Source organism: Penicillium griseofulvum (genome assembly GCF_001561935.1).
Source record: "Penicillium griseofulvum strain PG3 chromosome Unknown contig_80, whole genome shotgun sequence".
NCBI lineage: Eukaryota > Fungi > Ascomycota > Eurotiomycetes > Eurotiales > Aspergillaceae > Penicillium > Penicillium griseofulvum.
The window spans coordinates 335,660-355,253 of NW_024467471.1; the positions used below are offsets into that span (position 1 = coordinate 335,660).

General features: G+C 47.4%; 7 protein-coding genes across 7 annotated transcripts; 3 read left to right on the forward strand and 4 right to left on the reverse strand.

Moving 5' to 3' along the window:
* Positions 1–118: 118 nt before the first annotated feature.
* PGRI_011670 (uncharacterized protein) lies at positions 119–1,015 on the reverse strand (the record flags this gene model as incomplete). Its single annotated transcript, XM_040788880.1, has 1 exon — positions 119–1,015. The coding sequence occupies one exon, from the start codon at positions 1,013–1,015 to the stop codon at positions 119–121; it is 897 nt and encodes a 298-aa protein (XP_040645833.1).
* A 10,352-nt stretch (positions 1,016–11,367) lies between these two features.
* Positions 11,368–11,886, forward strand: PGRI_011680 (nuclear transport factor 2 family protein; the record flags this gene model as incomplete). Its single annotated transcript, XM_040788881.1, has 1 exon — positions 11,368–11,886. One exon carries the CDS (start codon positions 11,368–11,370, stop codon positions 11,884–11,886), a length of 519 nt encoding a protein of 172 aa, XP_040645834.1.
* Positions 11,887–12,019: 133 nt separating this feature from the next.
* PGRI_011690 (O-methyltransferase) lies at positions 12,020–12,856 on the reverse strand (the record flags this gene model as incomplete). Its single annotated transcript, XM_040788882.1, has 1 exon — positions 12,020–12,856. One exon carries the CDS (start codon positions 12,854–12,856, stop codon positions 12,020–12,022), a length of 837 nt encoding a protein of 278 aa, XP_040645835.1.
* Positions 12,857–13,402: 546 nt separating this feature from the next.
* PGRI_011700 (MFS transporter) lies at positions 13,403–15,100 on the reverse strand (the record flags this gene model as incomplete). Its single annotated transcript, XM_040788883.1, has 3 exons — positions 13,403–14,561; positions 14,636–14,738; positions 14,791–15,100. The coding sequence occupies 3 exons, from the start codon at positions 15,098–15,100 to the stop codon at positions 13,403–13,405; spliced, it is 1,572 nt and encodes a 523-aa protein (XP_040645836.1).
* A 620-nt stretch (positions 15,101–15,720) lies between these two features.
* On the forward strand, positions 15,721–16,419 carry PGRI_011710 (Short-chain dehydrogenase/reductase SDR; the record flags this gene model as incomplete). The annotated part of the gene is made up of 1 exon (XM_040788884.1): positions 15,721–16,419. One exon carries the CDS (start codon positions 15,721–15,723, stop codon positions 16,417–16,419), a length of 699 nt encoding a protein of 232 aa, XP_040645837.1.
* A 269-nt stretch (positions 16,420–16,688) lies between these two features.
* On the reverse strand, positions 16,689–17,977 carry PGRI_011720 (questin oxidase family protein; the record flags this gene model as incomplete). The annotated part of the gene is made up of 2 exons (XM_040788885.1): positions 16,689–17,629; positions 17,695–17,977. 2 exons carry the CDS (start codon positions 17,975–17,977, stop codon positions 16,689–16,691), a joined length of 1,224 nt encoding a protein of 407 aa, XP_040645838.1.
* A 570-nt stretch (positions 17,978–18,547) lies between these two features.
* Positions 18,548–19,468, forward strand: PGRI_011730 (Serine hydrolase FSH; the record flags this gene model as incomplete). Its single annotated transcript, XM_040788886.1, has 1 exon — positions 18,548–19,468. The coding sequence occupies one exon, from the start codon at positions 18,548–18,550 to the stop codon at positions 19,466–19,468; it is 921 nt and encodes a 306-aa protein (XP_040645839.1).
* Between the last annotated feature and the right edge of the window lie 126 nt (positions 19,469–19,594).

Consider the following 19,594-nt stretch of genomic DNA (forward strand, 5'->3'; position numbering starts at 1 on the left):
TTTCCGTGTATCCGACTCCGAAAAAAAAAAAGAAAATGATGAAAAGAATAACTCCATGCTATGCCGCTGGTACAATAAGTAATGCAAAAAAAGCAGAAAAAAACTCGGTGAGGCGATCTCAGATCCAGCCATACCCGTAGTTCATGCAGGGTTGATTGAAACCAGTAAAAGGCTGCGCAGCAGCCATTGGCTGCTGATCCGTATCATCGTGGTCAAAAAAGAAAGACCGCTGGAGCAGGTTCAGAGCCTGTTTGGGTTGTTGCTTGGAAGCGTAGTTCGACTGGCGAATGGTAGATGTAGATTCATGGTAGGTTGGTTGTTGGGGTAATTCATTATGACCAATGATCTCGACCTCCGGATCCGTCTCGCCCTTGTCTTCGTCGGATGGGGTGAATGTCTCTTCGAGTTTCAGGCCCTCGCCTAATTTGCTCTGCGGGGCTCGTGCTAGTGTTCCGTTGGGTTGACTGTAGAGGCCCATGCCAACCAGTTCTTCTTCCGCCTTTGCGGTCCTCTTAGGCTCGGCGGTGGGCTGGAAGGGAACTTCGAATTGTTGAATAGGGAGGAAGTCGGGTGTTGATGGGCCACTCAGTTCACCTGGGGAGGGCATGTTGACGTAGCTTGGACATGTTGTCTCTGGTGGGGGGATGTTGGTGCCCATTGACAGCATGTCGAGGTTCCAGTTGTCGGAGGCTGGGTGCGATATTGTTGACATATCAGTTGACATGGTGCTGAAATCCCATCCCATTGGGTCGACCTGTGAGCCAGTCATGAGTGTCGGCGTGTGTTGCGGTAGCGGAAAATCCTCCTGCATGGCTGAGTACACAGGGAAGTAGTCGTTAGGAGAGAATGAAGGGTCGGCAGTCATAGGATATGATATCATGTTCTGGCCGTAGACGGCGGAGTTGAGGTACTGATCAGACACGGCTCCCATACCGGCATAGCTATCCGAAGGGAAATCTGAGATGTACGGGTTGGAAAGACCCCGAGCTCTTGCGGATGATGGATGCCAACTCATCGGACGTGAATTCCGGGCAGCTGAGGCGAGTAGAGCTGCTTCCAGTGATGACTGATATTGTGGTAGTCCATGAATCACATTTTGATTCACTGTTGATCTTCTCCTGGTTGCTGATGAAGGACTATTGCCTGCACTACGAGGCTTCATGACACGAGTTTGCCTCGGTCGAGGGAAAGCACGTAGATCTTGCATGTTGGACTGGTTATAATCATTGCTTTGAAGCCATTGAGAGCCTGAAGGGGGCTGAGGTTGCCAATGATAATTGGCCATATAAGAAAGTGAGAAGAGTAAGAGAAGAACTGAGGGGGAAATCAAGTCAGTATATAGTCAATACTAGGTAGCAAATAAAGCTTACGTAGTGTGCGAATCAAGAGTAATAAAAAAAGGGCCGGTTCCAGAGTTATTTTCAATGAAGATCCCGTTACTAGGTAAGGCAGTCTTATAAGGGAATCCAGGGCCTAGGATCTACGATGTAAGATGACACGACGTTGACACTAATCTAGAATGAAAAAACCAAATCCATAAAAAAGTTCCACCGTTTCGACCCATAGGGAATACTCCGGAGTGCAGCAAATAGCAGGGTGGGGGATCGGACCTGTGTGGGAACATGGAACATGCATTTTGAGGCGAACATGGGGAATTAAACAGATTAAATTAATTGTTATAGTATATTCTATATTATACAGGGGGCCAAGAGTTTGTCCTTTTTCTCTTTTTATACTTCCCCCCCCCTTTTGGCTAATAAAAGCAGAAATTCGATCCAACCTTGGCCCTTTAGCCGCTGGGAATGCTATCTACCCTGTTCCTGTTTCTATCTGTAAAATTATGACCGGATTAGGATTAATATACAGGACACCTTGTCCCCTGTTTCCTTCCCCATAGCGTTACAGAGCCCGTTACGCAAGGGTTACAATGTGATGGACTAGAGATCGACTACGCACATCTGCCTTTTTTTGGATTTCGACAGGGGTATAAAAGTGGAGTTAAAAAGAATTACCGTCATTCCTAAAAGCCTAGATCAAAGAACTGTCTCTCTCCCTTTGTACCGTGCATACCCGCTATTTTCATTTACCATATGGAGGACATGATGCAGGAGATGCATCATTGCCACCATGATCTTTATTGATGTATTGACTCTTTTTTTGACTTTTCGTATTGTAAATGTTCCGAGCCTAGAAATAGACTACTTGACTCGGGTCAGGTTCACAGCCAATCAACTAGGGCGTGGCTGAATCGAAAACGGAAACTTGGACCATGCGAGTCTTAGGCTACCTGCATTTTTGCAGGATCAACATTAAAGGTCATTTTCTAATATCACCTGAGAAAAAAAAAGAAAAAAAAAAGAAAAAGAAAAAGAGGGGCGCTAAAATATAGCTAATACAAAGCGTATCGATTGCACGTTTGTGGGCCTGTTTCATCGGCACAGAAATCCATAGACGCCACCAAAATGGGGGAGTAGATAAACTAGAACAAGAAAAATTGAGTGAGCGGGAAGCTCGGCAATCCCAAGCGTTGAATAGTGGAGTATGACTTTTCGGATCAAACGGGAGTCAAGAGTTTTCTAACGGTGGAAGATGTTACAGTAATAATGTGATCAGTCTTGTAAACCTCATATCACCTGCAGCTTGACAAGGTATACGGAGTAGAGGGAAGTTGCAGGGTAATTTCAAGCGCCAATGTCTAGAACTTGGCATTGGACTAAAAGGAACTAAAAATCCAATAAAAATTGAAAAACCAAAGAAAAAGGAGATTTACAACGTGGCCAGGTGGATCTGATCGTTAGGGCTCTGCCAAAGCCAAAAACCAATCCCCGGGTCTGGTCAGGGGCATTTTTTTTTCCCTTTGATTTTACAATTTATAAATACTTTCTATTCTTTAGAGAGGTAAGAAACACAGTATATATAGAATATAGATCAGTTTTAACCTGTACTTCGTAGGTACAAATAATAGCCGATCATGCAAAACACATCAAGCCCATCACGCGGCATCCAAACCTGTACCGGCACGCATTTAAAGACCCACCCTAGGGCCAGGGAAAAAAATAGGAAATAATTGGAGACAATTTTCCAGCAGGCCAGATGTGTCTGATTTGTCTTGATCAGAGTTCTCTAGTGGAACACCTAAGAAATGCCGATCCTTAATGGTATGCACTGAGCACACCGTCACAGGCATATTGGGGTTTCTTTAAAAGGATCTCAGGTCTGATCACCCCCTTGGAAAAAAAAAACACAAAGAGATACTTCATATATTCACAGGATTCAGCTTATGTTGTACAGAGTACGGAGTCGCAAATACGAGATTCCTAAACCCTGCATGCCTCGCAAGATCCGAGGCCCAGTACCATGTTTCCTTTCCAATATAATCTACTTATAGTAAACTAGTACAAATAGGTACGAAGTCCACGGAGTCCACGGAGTATGTTAAGCAGCGGTCACGTCCGAGACCGACGCCAAATCAGGCTTTCAATAAGCCTCTTTTTTTGGTTACAGTAATCTGGGAAAGGGAGCATATCCACCAACACTAGCGATGAACTTTCCATTTCACTTTCAAAAACCCACTCACTCCACTATTGGGGCACAGCCGATCCCAGCTTCCTTCATCCTTCCAGACGTCCCATGTCGGGGGTTATGATTGCCCGGTTCCCCTTCCTAGCCCCAAAGAATGCAGCGGGAGCTGCGGGCCAGGTCAATTTGGCTTGCTTTAGCGCCATGTCATCAGCTCCTTACGGTGTAGCATCGGATGCAAACGTTTGGGTCACCCTCGTCCCCGTGCGTTCCTCCTTTGTTGTTTTGGGGCTGATATATGAAATGTGATGAGATTAAAAAGAAATCAGGGATACAAATGTACAAATGTACCTTTTTAGACGGATCACGGAGTATGGAGGTAGAAAATAATAATCTGACCGTGTATTGCCTCGGCCCCTAATCAGATGTTAGTCAGCATAATTGGCGGGCCCCGCGGGCTCATCTCAGGACTCGACGATCGTTGGGATTATCCTCCGACCAGAAAATCCATGGATGTCTTCAAGGTTGAAACTTAGACCTGCCGTTTCCCGATAGGCCGCAATATTAGGGAATCAGCTACCTCAGAACTAGGCGATTTTCAAAGGCTATTTCCCAGTCTAGGCTTTGTTTTTTTTTTTTAGTCCAGACCTTACCCTGTGACACCATAGACAGACACGTAAGGTCTAATGCAAGATGCACGATGAAGGCTGCAGCCTCACGGTTATGCTTCGTCATCGACTCAACTCTACGAACCATAATCCGTATTGGGGCGCAATTCATAAATGCAGGTTACCATCCTCGGATATGTTGGGTCATGACGCCACATAAGGTCTAGGTCTGAAAACAGTTTAGAAGTCAAACATATGACTGTAGAATATCCCCATGTTGGGTGGGAATGGTGTTGAGTCAAGCGCCTAGCGGTCAACGTTCTCCTCAGAGAGAGGTTGGACCAATCACATTCCTCCGTTACCCCGAATCTCTCGAAATTACTCCAAAACTTTCTCTCATCTCTTTACTTTACCTGCAACGCTTTGCCCATCCGTTTTGTCCTCGTTACGGGTCCCACATTCTTGGTCTATGCGCCCTTTCCATACTCGTGCTGATCCTCTTTAGCTGATCTTGCTCCCAAAGGAAAGTTAATGAGTTGGGGATACACATGCAGGGGCTGATCCTGAGGGGCTGCCCCTCGTATACAACTACGTATCTCTGACTATTTACTACTCCGTACTCCATATGCTATTTCTATTTATGATACTCCGTGCTCCGTACTCCGTACTCCGTACTCCGTACAGGATTGTCAGTCATGTCTAGCTTATACAAACCTTGGACAGCCGGTGTCGCTAGAAGAAGTCCGGTGCAGCTGATGGCAGGGGTATATGCAACGAACAGCTGCAGTGAGATGGCACACCATTTCTAGGGTTATATCGGGGAACACAACTATGACCCTAGCCTTGATTATCGGCGGTTATATGTTGGTGATAGTAATTTGCGCTGTTGGATCACACCAATTTACTGTATGGAGTAAGCAATATTTTGTTCAGATTAGTGAAAGGCGCTCTGGTTAAACGGCAAAACAATATCCACTTGTAATTCTACCACGCTTTTAGAACCTACAAAATTGAGAGGGGCTCAAGCCCTGAAGTCATTCCCGCGCTCTCCATAATAGTTTAATAAACTAGACCAAATAAGGAAATGTAATTGCCCGGGCTCGCGTTAAGGCTTTTGAGACATCAGATTGCCCACCCCATGTAAGCCCCGATTCGACTGCGTACCTGGGATATATACATCCGCTTATATACACCCGCTTCGCTTTTCACCGCGATCTCCATCGAGCACACTTGCAATTTTATCGTTCCACAACTGGATGCCGAGGCACATATGTGATATACACTGCTTCCGTACTTCCCACACAGGCAACTTGCATCTTCAGTGTACAACGTATATTGTATACTATATGTACTCGGTAATATGCACCGAGTTCATCACTTCTTCAAGTCATTCCAACTCGCCTACATATGCGCCTACAGCACACCCACCTACAACATACAGCACACACTCATTTTTGTATCCATAGTTAATTCCCACTTTAAAGATCACCCAAAAAAGATCAACCTAATGAAAAAAAAAATACTTATATTATCAGTGGAAACAGCCCCCCGACAGACCCAGTTTACTGGAGTCACAGCCCCCACCTGAAACGAGTATCATTGCCATATCGGACAATTGGTCCAACGGAGTCACTTACCCGCTTCTTTCCCGCTCCAACAGCGACACGCTTTGAGGTGGATACGAAATAGAGGTGGGTGTTACCGAGAACGATGAGCGCATTATTGATGAAAGCCCTGAGCACATTATTGATTTCGGGCAATGGCTATTGCAGTAGACTGAATTTTACACTTTCCAGTGCAATCTAGTAGATCACGGGTGGACTGTGGAGAACACGGTCTTGGTGTGGATAAGAGCTTGCTGCGCATTAATTGTTGCGGGCTTGCTGTATTGCGGTGTTGCGCTGTGCTTATTTCGAGACACATGTTTTTGCCACTCGGATGTATGGGGTACGTGTGCTGCGATTTCACTTTGAATGATGCCTAATTCTTGATATAGCCAAATCTATCTTTGCTACGATATCCTAGGGGAACGTGCGAAATCTTATTACTGGTCTTGGCACAATTATCAAGTTATGTGCAACAGAAGCTCCAATGGAATCAATGGAAACACGTACGGAGTACTTGATAGCACAATCTAGACTGACTAGATCAAAATTTGAACCTATTGACTATCTAGCATGGCATCCATTTTCTGCTCTTAGACTTCCTTTTTCGTCTGAGGTTGATCAAAGCACCAGCAGCTGTCAGGCGTGAACCTGGGGCTTCCAGCATCTTCCGGGAACATCTGGCTAACAGTGAGTTTCCATGAGAATCATCAAGAAGCCTATGATGATATTCAAAGCTGTAACCGGGCATGATCCTATACCCCGATTAGTCTATTTCGAATCAGCTCCAATGTGACCATACCGCAGCCCCAATAATCCACTGCCTGATTATGAGTTTTGCCTTCGACCTGCTCGGGTGCGAGATAGTGTCCAGTGCCTGTCTTATCATCGTAGGCGATATCCGTGGCATTAGATGCACATTTAAACCCAGTTAGCATTACATCTGGAGGGTCGGAGCTTCTCACGAGGATGTTGTCTGGCTTGATGTCCCTGTGCCCCATGACATGTTGGTGGAGAAAAGCGACCGCCTCTAGAAGCTGAGCAAAACATTCGAGTTTGTCGTCTGGTTATATGTTCCCTGACGCGTACAATGAGCGAAATGTCCTGTTCCACAGCTGCGATATGATAATATATTCCCCTAGAATACTGTCCGCGGTGAGCTGCCCATCTTGAGGTGGGTGAGATAGCTGTATTAAGGACTATCTGCCTATACTGAAACCTCCACTCTTGCTCCTCCAAGCGCCTTCCTTTGTAGTGATTCCTGCGGAGATGGTGAGGTACATAGAATATTGTTTTACCAATATGTCACTTTCGCTGTGGTAGGGTCTGTTTGCCTTGGGCTTTGTTCATAGAAGTTCTTATCTTCTTTTCCTTTCTCTCTTTCTTCTCTGTCCCTCTCCTACACCCCTCCTCCTCTTCACTTTCATATTCCCTTCTCTTTCTTACTATCCCTCAGGTTCTTTCCTCCTCCAAATATATTCCTTAATTTTATAACCTATTTTCGAAAGATACCATCACCGTTATAGCCGGCCTGCCGATATGCTGCTACTCATATTTTATATTGGGGTATAGCTTTGGAGCTATGGATAGTTCAACCTATGAGTCACTCGACAAAGGGTAGAGACACAGATATGCCCTTCTGGATGGAGCAGCGTTGCCGCGAGATATGTGATCCTCACTTGGTCGTAATACAGAAGCTGATATCTACTGACACTCTGTTTAAGAAGCCTAAGGATATATAAACGGGAGAGCTTGACTATCAGATGCTCTTATTTCTCCTGTCAACTTCGCTCGAGTGAGTTAGACTCAAGCACCCAGGATCGGTACAAGCTACACCTGTCATAGTATGCTGACAGCGATTCTATTAGGACTGCATCACAATGGCTTAGCTACGCGCGTCATGTCCTCCGTGACGCCCTCCCTCCCATCTTTCTCGACCCACATTACACAACCTCACCTGCATTGCCCCACATCACATATATATTAGACTATTGTGGCAATGGCCAAGCTCATCCGCGATGTGCCAAATGTTGAGAACAGACAGCAATGGGTTCACAATCCCTGGAGGGGGTTGCTTACGCTAGCCTTCCACTACACGATTGGTTCGATTCCTTGATGCGACAGCAGGGTATGCATGGTATCAGCATCCGATTCCATTGAAGACATATCAAGCAGCATTGTGCTTGGGAGCAGTGAGGTTAGAAAAAAAGATTATACTGACTGTTGACCTAAGTCACTGATAGTATCTGGTCCTGGCTTTACACGCGAGACTATAAAGCTCTTGACTGGAAACCATTGGTGGAATTGTCAGCAGGGGCTTTCCTACTTGTAATAATCACGAGTACCAGGCGTCCTAAGGTTGCAACTCTGGGGATTTCATCATGACTCGCCCTTACTGCCGCTTCTCTGCCCTCTGCGTGATACCGGCTACCTAAATATCTCTATTTCGCCCATGATCTGCCTCCCTTCGCCCGTGAGGTAATTTCTCGCGCGTACTACCCCGAGGTGTACATGTACGAGGGAAAGATCTGAGCCAGAGCTGTCCCTACTCGATCTATTCCTACAAACTGACACTTTATCCAAATACCAATTCAATTCAAGTCATATCTCTTCTCTTCCCCGTATCTCGTCATTCCCTTCACGCTTTGTTCCTTGGTAAGGTTATCATTGAAGTTCCTTGCCAGTACTCTGTTAACCCTGGTTTTGACAGTGTCACCGTTGTCGCCTCGTCAAGCCTGATCGCGCCGCTGATTCACAACTCCAAGAAATGAGGGCTCTAGATACTCATTGGTGTTACCATGGGAGAGAAAAGCAACAGCAAAGAATAACGACATATATGCCTGGAGCATGTCTTGGCCGTAAGAGAACAGCTACTTTGGCTAGGGGAAAGAAAAGGGCAAGGCTTCTTTCCCATAGTCACATTGTCGAACTTGAACAATGGGGGTGGCTGGACTACCACCATCTCTGCTTGAAACTGCTTCACGCCAGACCAAGCCACATCTCTCCATATGGCTTCAGCACCTCTCGACATTCAAGTCTACATCGGCATGTTGCAACATTCAGGTCCCATCTACACCAATGGCTTCAGCTCGGCACTCACAGCGCTGTGCCGTCTCACAGTCAGGGCATGATGAGGAGTTCATCCCACCTCAAGTCTTCCAGAGCGACACCTGCTCCTACAACTCCACAACACCATACAACAACCTCTTCAATGTCAGGCACACATAGACATACAGCTAGCGGATCATCAATCATTAGCATTCAGTCAACCGAAATTTGACGTTGAGATAATGTCGCAGCAAGTGGCAATTCCCGATCATGCTCACGATAATGAGGGTGATAGTCCATCTTTACTTGGCTGTCTACGAGTGCAGTTCCCTAGGGCAATCCTTAGTCAGGTCTTCGCTCGTTTGCCTTCTGCCTTACGGATGTGTGCTTGCACTATGCGCTCCGTGTTGCCTTTGATGACATCGCGATGTTCCATCGTCAGAGGCCGTTTTGATACCCGCCCTACCTACCTAGTTATCGAAAGTCGTTACGGTAGGCTCAAGCTACGGGCGATTATTTGATGTGGGAAAATTGGAGAAGGATTTGATACAAGAAAGACGTTCATGCAGATACTTTTCTCTCCTTCCCACGTAACAAACAAGGATGGCAAATGAGAGAAGAGAGAGAGCGAAGGTGAAGGGTGCAATCTACAACAATCCATTTACGTTAATTTCTTATGGGTTTACGGGTTTCAGGAATGGGCTGATTCCGCACTCTTTACGATCGGCATCTGTATACTCTGCGGAGCAATCCCAACTACTCCCTGTTTGGATTCGAGTTCTTGCTTCTAAATGAAGCGCCTGGATAGTCATACTCAACTAGTTAGACTGCAAGAGGTTAATTGAACTTTGATTGATTGAACCCTACCGACCACTACTAATCCATACGTATGAGTACTCCATTGCTCGTTGCAAGGGGACCTTTTATCCCATCGACCTGGTTCCAGGGGAGAATGTGAAGCCTCGTACTTTGACCCAGATGCGATAATTTCCTCATCCGGTAGGCGACGAGGTTCGGTCTCAATCATCTCCTCCCAATTGGATTTACCTAGGTCCTCATCCACGTAGGCTAACTCCCTCTTCCGAGCTTTCTTCGTCTTGTGGTGTTCGTGAAGAGGGACGCCTCGATTTTCTGTTCGCGTTCGTGTTCGGCCGGCTGCTTTGTGTTATTTTCCTAGCCCTTAGGCCCCCCTGACTTTAGTAGAAGCTTTGTAGGCTCGCCTCCAGTTGTTGGCACCGAAATACTCTCAAGGATCGGGCGGTTCACCCCTTGGATACCCCCGTGATTTGGGCTTGGATCAATTAGTAAACGTTTCATTTGTTGTAGATATTGTTAGTAGTCTCTACCCGGTATGGCTAGAGCTTCTCTAGAAGTCTAGCATCCATGTTCATTGTACGCTGGATCTAGTTGTTATAACCACCCATGACTTTTGGCAGTCCATTTGGCTCCGCCGGGGAATCACGTAGGCCGTAGAGTGCTGTCTCAGCTCACAAACTCAGCCTTTTCTGCTTTCTTCCATTGTGGTTTACCACTCCTTTAGTTACTGTCCTTGGCATCACCTGCCTAGAGAGGCCTGGTCGATTGGAGTTTTAGACCTCTCGGGCTTCGAAAACATGACTAGATCGCCGTCGTTATCTTTACCGTCCGTTATACTATATCCGGCAGCACGGCGAGCATATCCGTGTCATTGTCAAGATCGGTAGGAATGCCCGGGTAGTATATAAATAAAAGACTATATTCCTAGGTAAATGACTGTTTTGCGACGCTTATTATAGGTTCGAATATTACATTGAGCGCTTGACTCTCTTAATAAAGTACGCTGAGCTTGCAGTGAGAGAGATGAAGATGGAGGAGGAGAGATCTGTGTTGTGCAATATGTGAAGGGATAGGTTATTTATACTCCTGTAAATCTAGTAATCAAACTAGCAAATTAGCAGACAGCATAACAAACAGCAGGGTTGAAATCACAACGAAATACTTCAAAGGTCGTTTAAAAAGGTTCTTCTAGGTATAATAGTAGGCTTGACATTTCTATCCGCCCAGAGTAGTCGAGAAAGGGACATTGGAAGAAGAATGCACTTCCAAGTTAAAAACTTCAGGTGACATTAATGAACTAGGGGATAGGCTCTCAGGAAGTTGTGCCTCATCAACCTCACCACTGTTCAATCACATAGAGCCAAAGACAGGGACAAAAGGAATTTAATTGCAAAGACCCAACATCAGTGAAGGACTCGATCCTAGAAACCAATTTGTATATTCTACCTCTTGTGAGCCTCGGGACCCTGTTCGGGTAGTTACACTTAAGAGAGACATGATTCTGACCTTCACTTCAGATGTGAATAGGCTCTTGCAACCAAAAAGACTCTAACTCCCCGAATGGCCGGAATATCCACTTCCACACTTGGGGATTCGGACACCGACCCCTTAGACGGAATTACCTCGGGGATCAAACTTTCAGGAAAAGAATGAAAAAAAAATCGAGTTGACATATTTTATTAGAAGCGCGACTCATGCAAGTCTCGATCGCGGCCACTTAAACATTGAACCTTTGAACCCCAAATTCCTTCTCCAAATCCAAAATTCTCAACATGGCAGATGCAGCTATGGCAGCCTATGATAGGACTATGGCCCTCCCAGCAGTTCTAACACCGGCACTTGACACACGAGAAGCCATTGCTGATGCCCTCCACCGGTTCATGCTCGGCATGGACACCAACGATGCCGAGCTTTTCGATTCGGCCTTCACCGAGGACGTGAAATGGGATCTGTTCGGTCGACAGATGAACAGTCTGAAGGAAGTTCACACCGAGTGCTTTGACAAAACCATCATCCATCTCGACACCACCCACTATGTCACCAGCGTTCGCATCAATGTTGCTGAGAGTGGAACGGAGGCAAGCCTCTCGTGCTTGTATAATGCGAAGCACTACCGTCTTGGTACGGGAATTGACCCGAAAGCGCCTTGGTTTTGGACCGGCGGCACCTATTACCTTGATATAGTCAAGGTTGAGTCTGAGGGATTGTGGAAGATCAAGTTTTACAAGATGAGGAAGATGTGGATTGAGGGTGACTTTGAGGTGATGGGTCATGGACCCAAGAAGGACTAGAGAGTTCATGTTATTTGGAGTTGTTAAAGGTGTATATATAGTCGACACTTACAATGCTATTCGTACTAAACAATTTAAACCGATGGACTTGACCCATAAAGCATTTACAACCTCATAGAAAGCCGTTCCCGGCTTAATTGATCACAGCCCATAGCCAGCCATCATATCCTTTCTCACCAACAGTTTGTAGCACAACAGAATCCACACCAGGTTCCTTGCCAGCCTTCTCGACAACCTCTCGACAACCTCTCAGATACGAGTCATTATCGTTAAAGCTGACCAGATGTCCATCGCGCACAATATTATCAACACAGATAACAGAGTTCGGCTTGGACATATCTTTCGCCATCAGGAAATACTTCCAGTTATTTACCTTATCGGCGTCGATAAAAGTAAAACCAAACGGCGGCCGCCTCCCTGAATCAACCTCTTCACGCAAACGACCGAGGACATCAAGCGCAGCACCGTTAATGACCTCGATACGATCCGACAGCTTTGAACGATCGATGTTTCTCTTGGCCGTCTTGTAGTGGTGCTCATCGTACTCGATTGTTGTCAGGTGCAGCTGTGGATTCTGACTAGCCATCCAGATGGCGGAGTAGCCGCCTAGTGTGCCAATCTCAAGTGCATGCGTCACATTGGCGGTACGACAGTGCAGCGAGAGGAACTTGGCCTGTGCCGCTGACAGTGCGTGGCTTGGTAGTCCGGCTCTATTGGATGCTGAGATTGTATCTTGTAGCGTTTGGGCATTGGGTCGGGTGTCTGGATGTCCGTGCGAAATGGCATATGTGTCCACGGCTTCCCAGCGTGGGTTCCAGGAATTGTTGCTCCAATGACTCATTATTCCTAGGACTGGGATATCAAGGGAATTTGGATGGTTGTAGGAAGAGAGCAATCTGTGTAGTCCGGGCAGCATGAAGAGAAATGTAGTGAACAATGTAATGGCACCCCAACGGGATATCTGGTCCATGAAGATGTCAAAAGGAGTAATTCTGTTTCTCGGGGTTAACGGAGACAATAAGGAGAAGCTGCAAGCAAAGATGTCTTATTTCGGTGTTTCCATTTTCTACATATCGCATCGGGGTTTCTCCCTTACGCTGATCAGGTGGAATCGGCAACCAACGATGGCCCATGATTGGTCAAGCAATTTGACAATGTTAAATGGTCACTGTTATGGTATTATTGGAGCATAGGCTATAGCTGAAATGGAGTATTTGGGCAAGTCTGGGAGTCCAGCTATATGGCTAGGTAAGCGTAAATTATAGAAGACCTCAGTGCTTCGACCTTAAATAGTCCTTTTATGGTCATTGCTCGCTAACGGAGCAGTGTATTTTGCAAAATGATAACTTCATCGCCTAATTTGACAACTATAGTATAGACCCTTGGAGTAATTTTGAGTCGAGTAAATAGAAATATCGACTCTATGTGCAGCAATACATATTAATAGAATCAAATCTGACCCGAGAATAACAGAGGCTAGCCTCTCGCCACCTAGGCAAGGATCAAACACAAATATCTACGGCTTTGGGGCATTCAACTTTCGGTCCATCAGTACTCGCCACTGGGGACCCCAGATGCGGAGAGAAAGAATGGCCAGAATACCCGTCACGAATGCGATCAGACCAATCATAGTACACATCCATCCATTGCCGATACCGTCGAGCATGGGTTGAGTGACGACAGCTCCCGTACATGCGAGGACATTTCGGACAAAGTTTGCCACGGCGACACCGCTAGATGCTTTCTTCGGAGTGAACTCCGTCAGAGCGGTCTGCACAGTGCCCATGACCAGCATCATGCCGAGTCCAAAGAATATAGAGGCGACACAGGGGACCGCCCACTGGATACCTTTTTCAGCGGTCCAGCCATACCAAATCAACGCGCCTGGGTATAGTGTCAAAGCCACCCAGATATTCTCTCTCATCCGGTCCTCGGGGAAGTACTTGAGCTTTCCGTTCTCATCGTATCGATTGGCCTTAGTCGCCTCACGAACCATGATGTAGTCGATCCAGCGACCACCAAAAATCGACGAGATGGCGTACCCGATTGTCGGTGCCAGGTATACAAGACCCACCTCCAGAATGGTGAAGTTGTAGGGAGGCTTCTCAAAAACAGCTTGGATCGAGACGTTCATGATGTACATGGTGAAGAAGGCGATGACACCGGACCAGATTACAACGATGACGGGCTGGAAGCGGAGCAAGGCCAGCGCCTTGAAAGGACCAAAGACGGCCATGAATATCTTGACAACGATGTTCGTGTTGATCTGATCTTCGGTCTTCGGCTTTGGCTCACGCTTTGCAATAGTCTCCGGCAAACATAGGAAAATAAGCACCAGCATCACACCGCCAAAAATGGTGAGGAACCAGAGGGTACTTCGCCAGCCGAGACCCTGAGTCAAAGCACCACCAATCACGGGCGCCAGGCCAGGTCCACAGAGAGGACCGAGCTGGAAGACTCCCATGGCTTTGCCACGCACTTTCGGATCCCAGATATCGGCAACGGTTCCCGCCCCCACAGACTGGACAGAAGCTGCGGCTCCGCCACTGAGGACTCGGAAAACAATCAGCATTGTGATGTTGACACTAACGGCACTGATGCAAGAGAAAACCAGGAAGAGGGAAAAAGAGAGGAGGTAGATCGTTCGCCGTCCATGCTTCTCGGACAGAGCAGACCTATACTCCGTTGTTAACATAGCACTTGTAACACTCGATTTCACTGGGCGATGAATGTTTGCAGTTCTACTTACCACCAGATAGGGGTGAAAGCCATAGCGAGCAAGTATAGCGCCAGTGACAGGTTAGCAACAGTCGGGGTCGTATCTAGGTCGTCCGCTACCTCAGCCAGGGCCGCTGTAATTTGGTCAATATGGGACTAATATGGATAACAAACAATAGTACTAACGGTAGAAGATAGATGAGCCCGTGGATGATGTAACAGCAGCAAAACTGACGATCACTGTCATCGCCCATTTCGTTCCATTGCCATAGTCCCGTGGGGAGGTGATCTCAGGAATGACTGAGAACCGACCTAGCAGACCTCGGCGCTCTGAGCGAGGAACGACAACGGCTCCTGGTTGGATAGTGCTCGCTTGTGATTCCACTTCCCCTAGGGATTTAATGGGCTGAGAGGGGGCAGCCTCTGTGCCAGACATTTCAACATCGCGGTTGAGGTTGTTGATGGCCGCGCCATAGTCCTTCTCATCACCCGGCATTATTCCAGCCAATTTTAATGGAGATTAGTGCACAGTAGAGCTGGGCGGATGCCACTATGCTTATATCTGGGCATATTGTGCGTATGGGTCCCTCGGGGAATATGCTATTTCCCAGGACAGCAAAGCCGAGTAAGAAGATGCCAAGGTGGACATGCCAGGCGAGACAAGGTTAGGGCCATCAAAGAATGTGACCAATATGTAATCCGTGAAGGGGAAAAGGCCAAAGAAAAAGAAACGAGGACGCGTAGCCAATCGGGCCAGACGTTAGATGCCCGGGCTCCACTGCACTAGTGAGCTTGATGCGCCTATCAGTGGGCCCGTGCAGATCCCTTGGGTATTTTAAGTATTCCCCCAGGGCCATCGATGCTGAAATTCAAGACGTCGTAAGCCGCCATACGTTTAGGCACGGGTTGTGTAGATCCTGACGCGAATTTCCAGAAAGGGGAATGGACTACATGTAGGAAGGAAAAGTAGTTGTGGAGGAAACCTAATGCAAGCATCAGCGGCTTCTCTAGAGAAATTCGGCTCGGAGATAACTAGAAAATGCCGAGCCAACTCTGTTGGGTACAAAAGGTACCAAACCCGCACAATATTGATCAACTCTGAAATATCTAGTTACCATGTCCGCTTCACACCCCACGATCCTTCTTATCGGCGCTTCGCGTGGCCTTGGCCACGCCATGGCAGCCGAATTCCTAGAAAAGGGATGGAACGTTGTTGGGACAGTCCGCGGAGAGTCGCGAACATTACTCCACGAGTTAGCGGACAAATACACCGGGCGTGTTGACATTGAGACCCTGGACATCTGCAAACCGGATGAAATCCAGGCGCTGAATAAGCGTTTGTCGGGCAAGATATTCGACATGCTCTTTGTGAACGCCGGAACAACAAATCGTGTCCAAACCCAAACAATCGGAGATGTATCAACCGAGGAGTTTGTACATGTCATGGTCACAAATGCGCTCAGCCCCATGCGTGTTGTTGAAAGTCTGGCACATCATGTGGCCCCTCAGGGTCTAATCGGTGTGATGTCTTCTGGACAGGGAAGCATCAGCAACAACGAAACAGGCCAGCGAGAGGTATACCGCGGTACTAAAGCTGCGCTGAACATGTACATGCGAAGCTTTGCAGCTCGTCAAATCCCATGGCGTCCAATGGTGGTGATGGCTCCAGGGTGGGTCAAAACTGAGTTGGGAGGTCCGGAGGCTCGGCTTACCATCGAAGAAAGCATTCCGAGCTTGGTGAATGTGCTCCTTGCAAAGAGAGAACGACCCGGACTTGAATACCTCGACTACCTCGGTCGGACTGTGCCTTGGTAAAGCATGATCATGTGACCACAAGAGCCCTGATCTTTGTTTTGACCAGAGAGTTTCTCATTCTTCTTGTCTTTTTGTTTCTGTTTCTTGCTTAGAATTAGATTCCAATTATATTCACTATCTCTCTTCAGCAGTATTTACCAGGACACAACCCCATTATTGCAGTTTAATGACAATCTCGCTAATTTTCCTTCATCCTACCAACACACATTTCGCAACAAAACAAGCTTCGTTTAGAATTCAAAAAGTGCTTAACTGCAGATTTAAAAATCTTATATGGCAGGTACATGTCTCCAAGCGTTGGGCAACCCGCCATAGAACACCCACCGGGTCATGTTCCCGACCACCATTTCACCTCCACGACCAACCCTTTGAAGCACCCCTGCTGCGACCTCCTTCGGCACATGGTTGCCACCTTCCTCCATTGCCCGCTCAATGGAATCAATTCCCATATGCGCAATGTTGAAGAAATCACTCTTGGCGATCGGAAAATCTGGCCCAAGCTCCAACGGTTCCAGGGCATATAGAGCGCGAAGCAACTTGACAGCATGGCCCTCGTCACGGTACACGTTTGCACGGTGAAACAGCTCAGACCATTCATGCGTCGGGTGTTGTGGGATGTAGTTGATCACTCTGTCGGCATACAAGGGTGGACACGCTGTACCAGCATACATAACGGCATCGACACGTACCGTCGCTTCGAGCAGTCTCGCTTTGTCCTCGTTGGACAACCAGTCCTGCGCCATGAGTGCCGGGAAGAATGCCGCTAGTGTAGCCGCGTGAAGGGTCACAAAGTCCATGGCTTCGCGTTTGCCTGGGCGCTGGGCAGCTCCGAGCATGTATGCAGAAGTGTGCATCATGTCTGATAGTTTGAGCTTCAGGTCCTCGGCCTCGGGCTTGACCTGGAACTGGCTGAGGTAGGGTACTAGCTGTGCTGGTGTGACGCGCTTGAGGAAACCGTCTGGGATCTTATTGAAAGGATCGTCCTCTCGTGTTCCTTTCGAGATATCGCTATCCGCCTGGAGGGAATCCAGAACTTGGAGCATCGACTTAGACGGTATCCCCGGGTTTGCACGCACGTAATCTTCTGTGGGGAGGAGGAAGCTTTTGGGCCAGTTCTCATGCACACAGGCTCCGGCTAACGCTTCTGCGACGAGACTCGGCTGCTTGAATTCAATGCCGCACCCAAGGTGAATTATCGGATGGACGAGATCTTGGCGAGTGGACTGTGATTTAGTGAACGTCTTATCGTCGTACGGGTTGGGTATGCCGACTCACCCGCAAACATGCGGCCCAGGATGTCATTCGCTCGCTCATCTCCCTTGAACAGATATTCCTTGACCACTTCCTGCATTCCCTTACTGCTGATTTCTTCCTCGAAGAACTTGAGGAAATCGGGGTAGCAGTCATCGATACCTAGACACATTTGGAAAACTTCTGGATTATAGAGACCATGCTTGGAAGATGCCTCTGGGTACCCGGGGTTCATGTCATCTTGATAAGGCGTGTTATAATCCCACATGTCCTGGATCTCAGATGGGGTCGCTCCCAGCGCCCACATGGCAAGGAGGTGGTGAGTGAGATGATCTGTATCCACGTTAGCCTTCTAGCCTTCCACCCTACATGATGTAGATTTGGAAATTTATCTGGATGTATATTGAGAACCTACTGTGAAGGGTGTGTTTCCATCGTGTCTTGTACAAAATGTGATTCTTTGTGAGTAATTCGGATACAAGCTTTGCGCTCTCTCTTGTCAGACCATTAACATGAACATAGCCTGGATTGGTCTCTGGAGATAAGAGAACAGTGGTTGCCGTTGGCTGAGCCATATTTCTGGATTGGAGATGACTGTATTTGCGAAAAAAAAAAACAGAGAAAACAAGATAAATGAATATATCGTAAAAATACAAGGACTTGACTCGGGTGCCGAATATGAAAAGCGACGATCTCGGGAACCGATCGGGTCTATGGGGGATCTTGACATACTACTACTCCGTAGTAAGAGTAACCATAGCACCGGGAATGCACTACTTGGATAATTACTAGGTTGAGTCTAGCCCCTTGCTAAGAGCTATACAATACACAATTATTCCCATCAGAACACATCCACCACAGGTGTTTCATCAACGCCATGCCTCGTATCCTTTGTCTCCACGGGCACGGAACCAGTGCCTCAATCTTCAAATCCCAAACGGCCGCGTTTCGGTCCAAGCTCGATGATAGTTATGTCTTCGAGTTCATCAACGCCCCATTCACTAGCCAGGGCGCACCCGCAATAAGCATCATCTACAAGACTCAAACATACACATGGTGGCCTCAGGGCACGCCCGAGTCAATCCGTTTCGCCCACAAATGGGTATCCGACTATGCTCGCGAAAACGGACCCTATGATGCTTTCTGCTGCTTCTCGCAGGGATGTTCCCTCACTGCAACTATGGCACTCTACCATGCCATGAACAGCGATCAGCCCGATCTGGAACCGCTCCCATTCCGTGCAGCCATCTTCATATGTGGTGGCGTCCCCTTACCAGCTCTCGAAGATATGGGTCTAGAGGTTTCGCCTCGCGCGCATGAAGTCAATCGGTATACGGGAGCCTTGCTGAATGAGACAGCTGGGCGGTTGGCAGTGCTAGCTGAGAATCTGTATTTGATCAATCGTGGTTTGGGGCTGTGGGAATACGCTGCAGATCGCAATCTGCATAACCCTGAGTTTAGGCCGGAGCGTAGCGATGTCTTTGGACTTGATTTCACCAAGTTTCCAGAGAATGCACGCATCAAAATCCCCACTGTGAATATATATGGTTCGAAGGATCCCAGGTGGCCGGCTGGTATTCAGTTGGCGGAATTCTGTGATGACACTGTGGAGTTTGATCATGGTGGCGGGCATGATATCCCTCGTTCCACGGAGGTTTCGAACAAGATTGCCGATATGATTAGACAGGTTATAGAGAGAGTCCAAGTACCGAGTAAAAAGGTTACGGAGCAGGTGGTACTGAAGGGGCTATCGGACTTGAAGGTTGAGTATGCCACCATCAGTGTAAATGCGCTATAATAATTGATAGAAGCAATTTGCCCTTGAAGAAAAAAATGTTGATCTTCCTTCCCTTTGCTTAATACTACTTGTATAAAATTAGGCTCGTATTCCTCTTCATAAAAGCAGCCTGGAATAGCGTCAGTA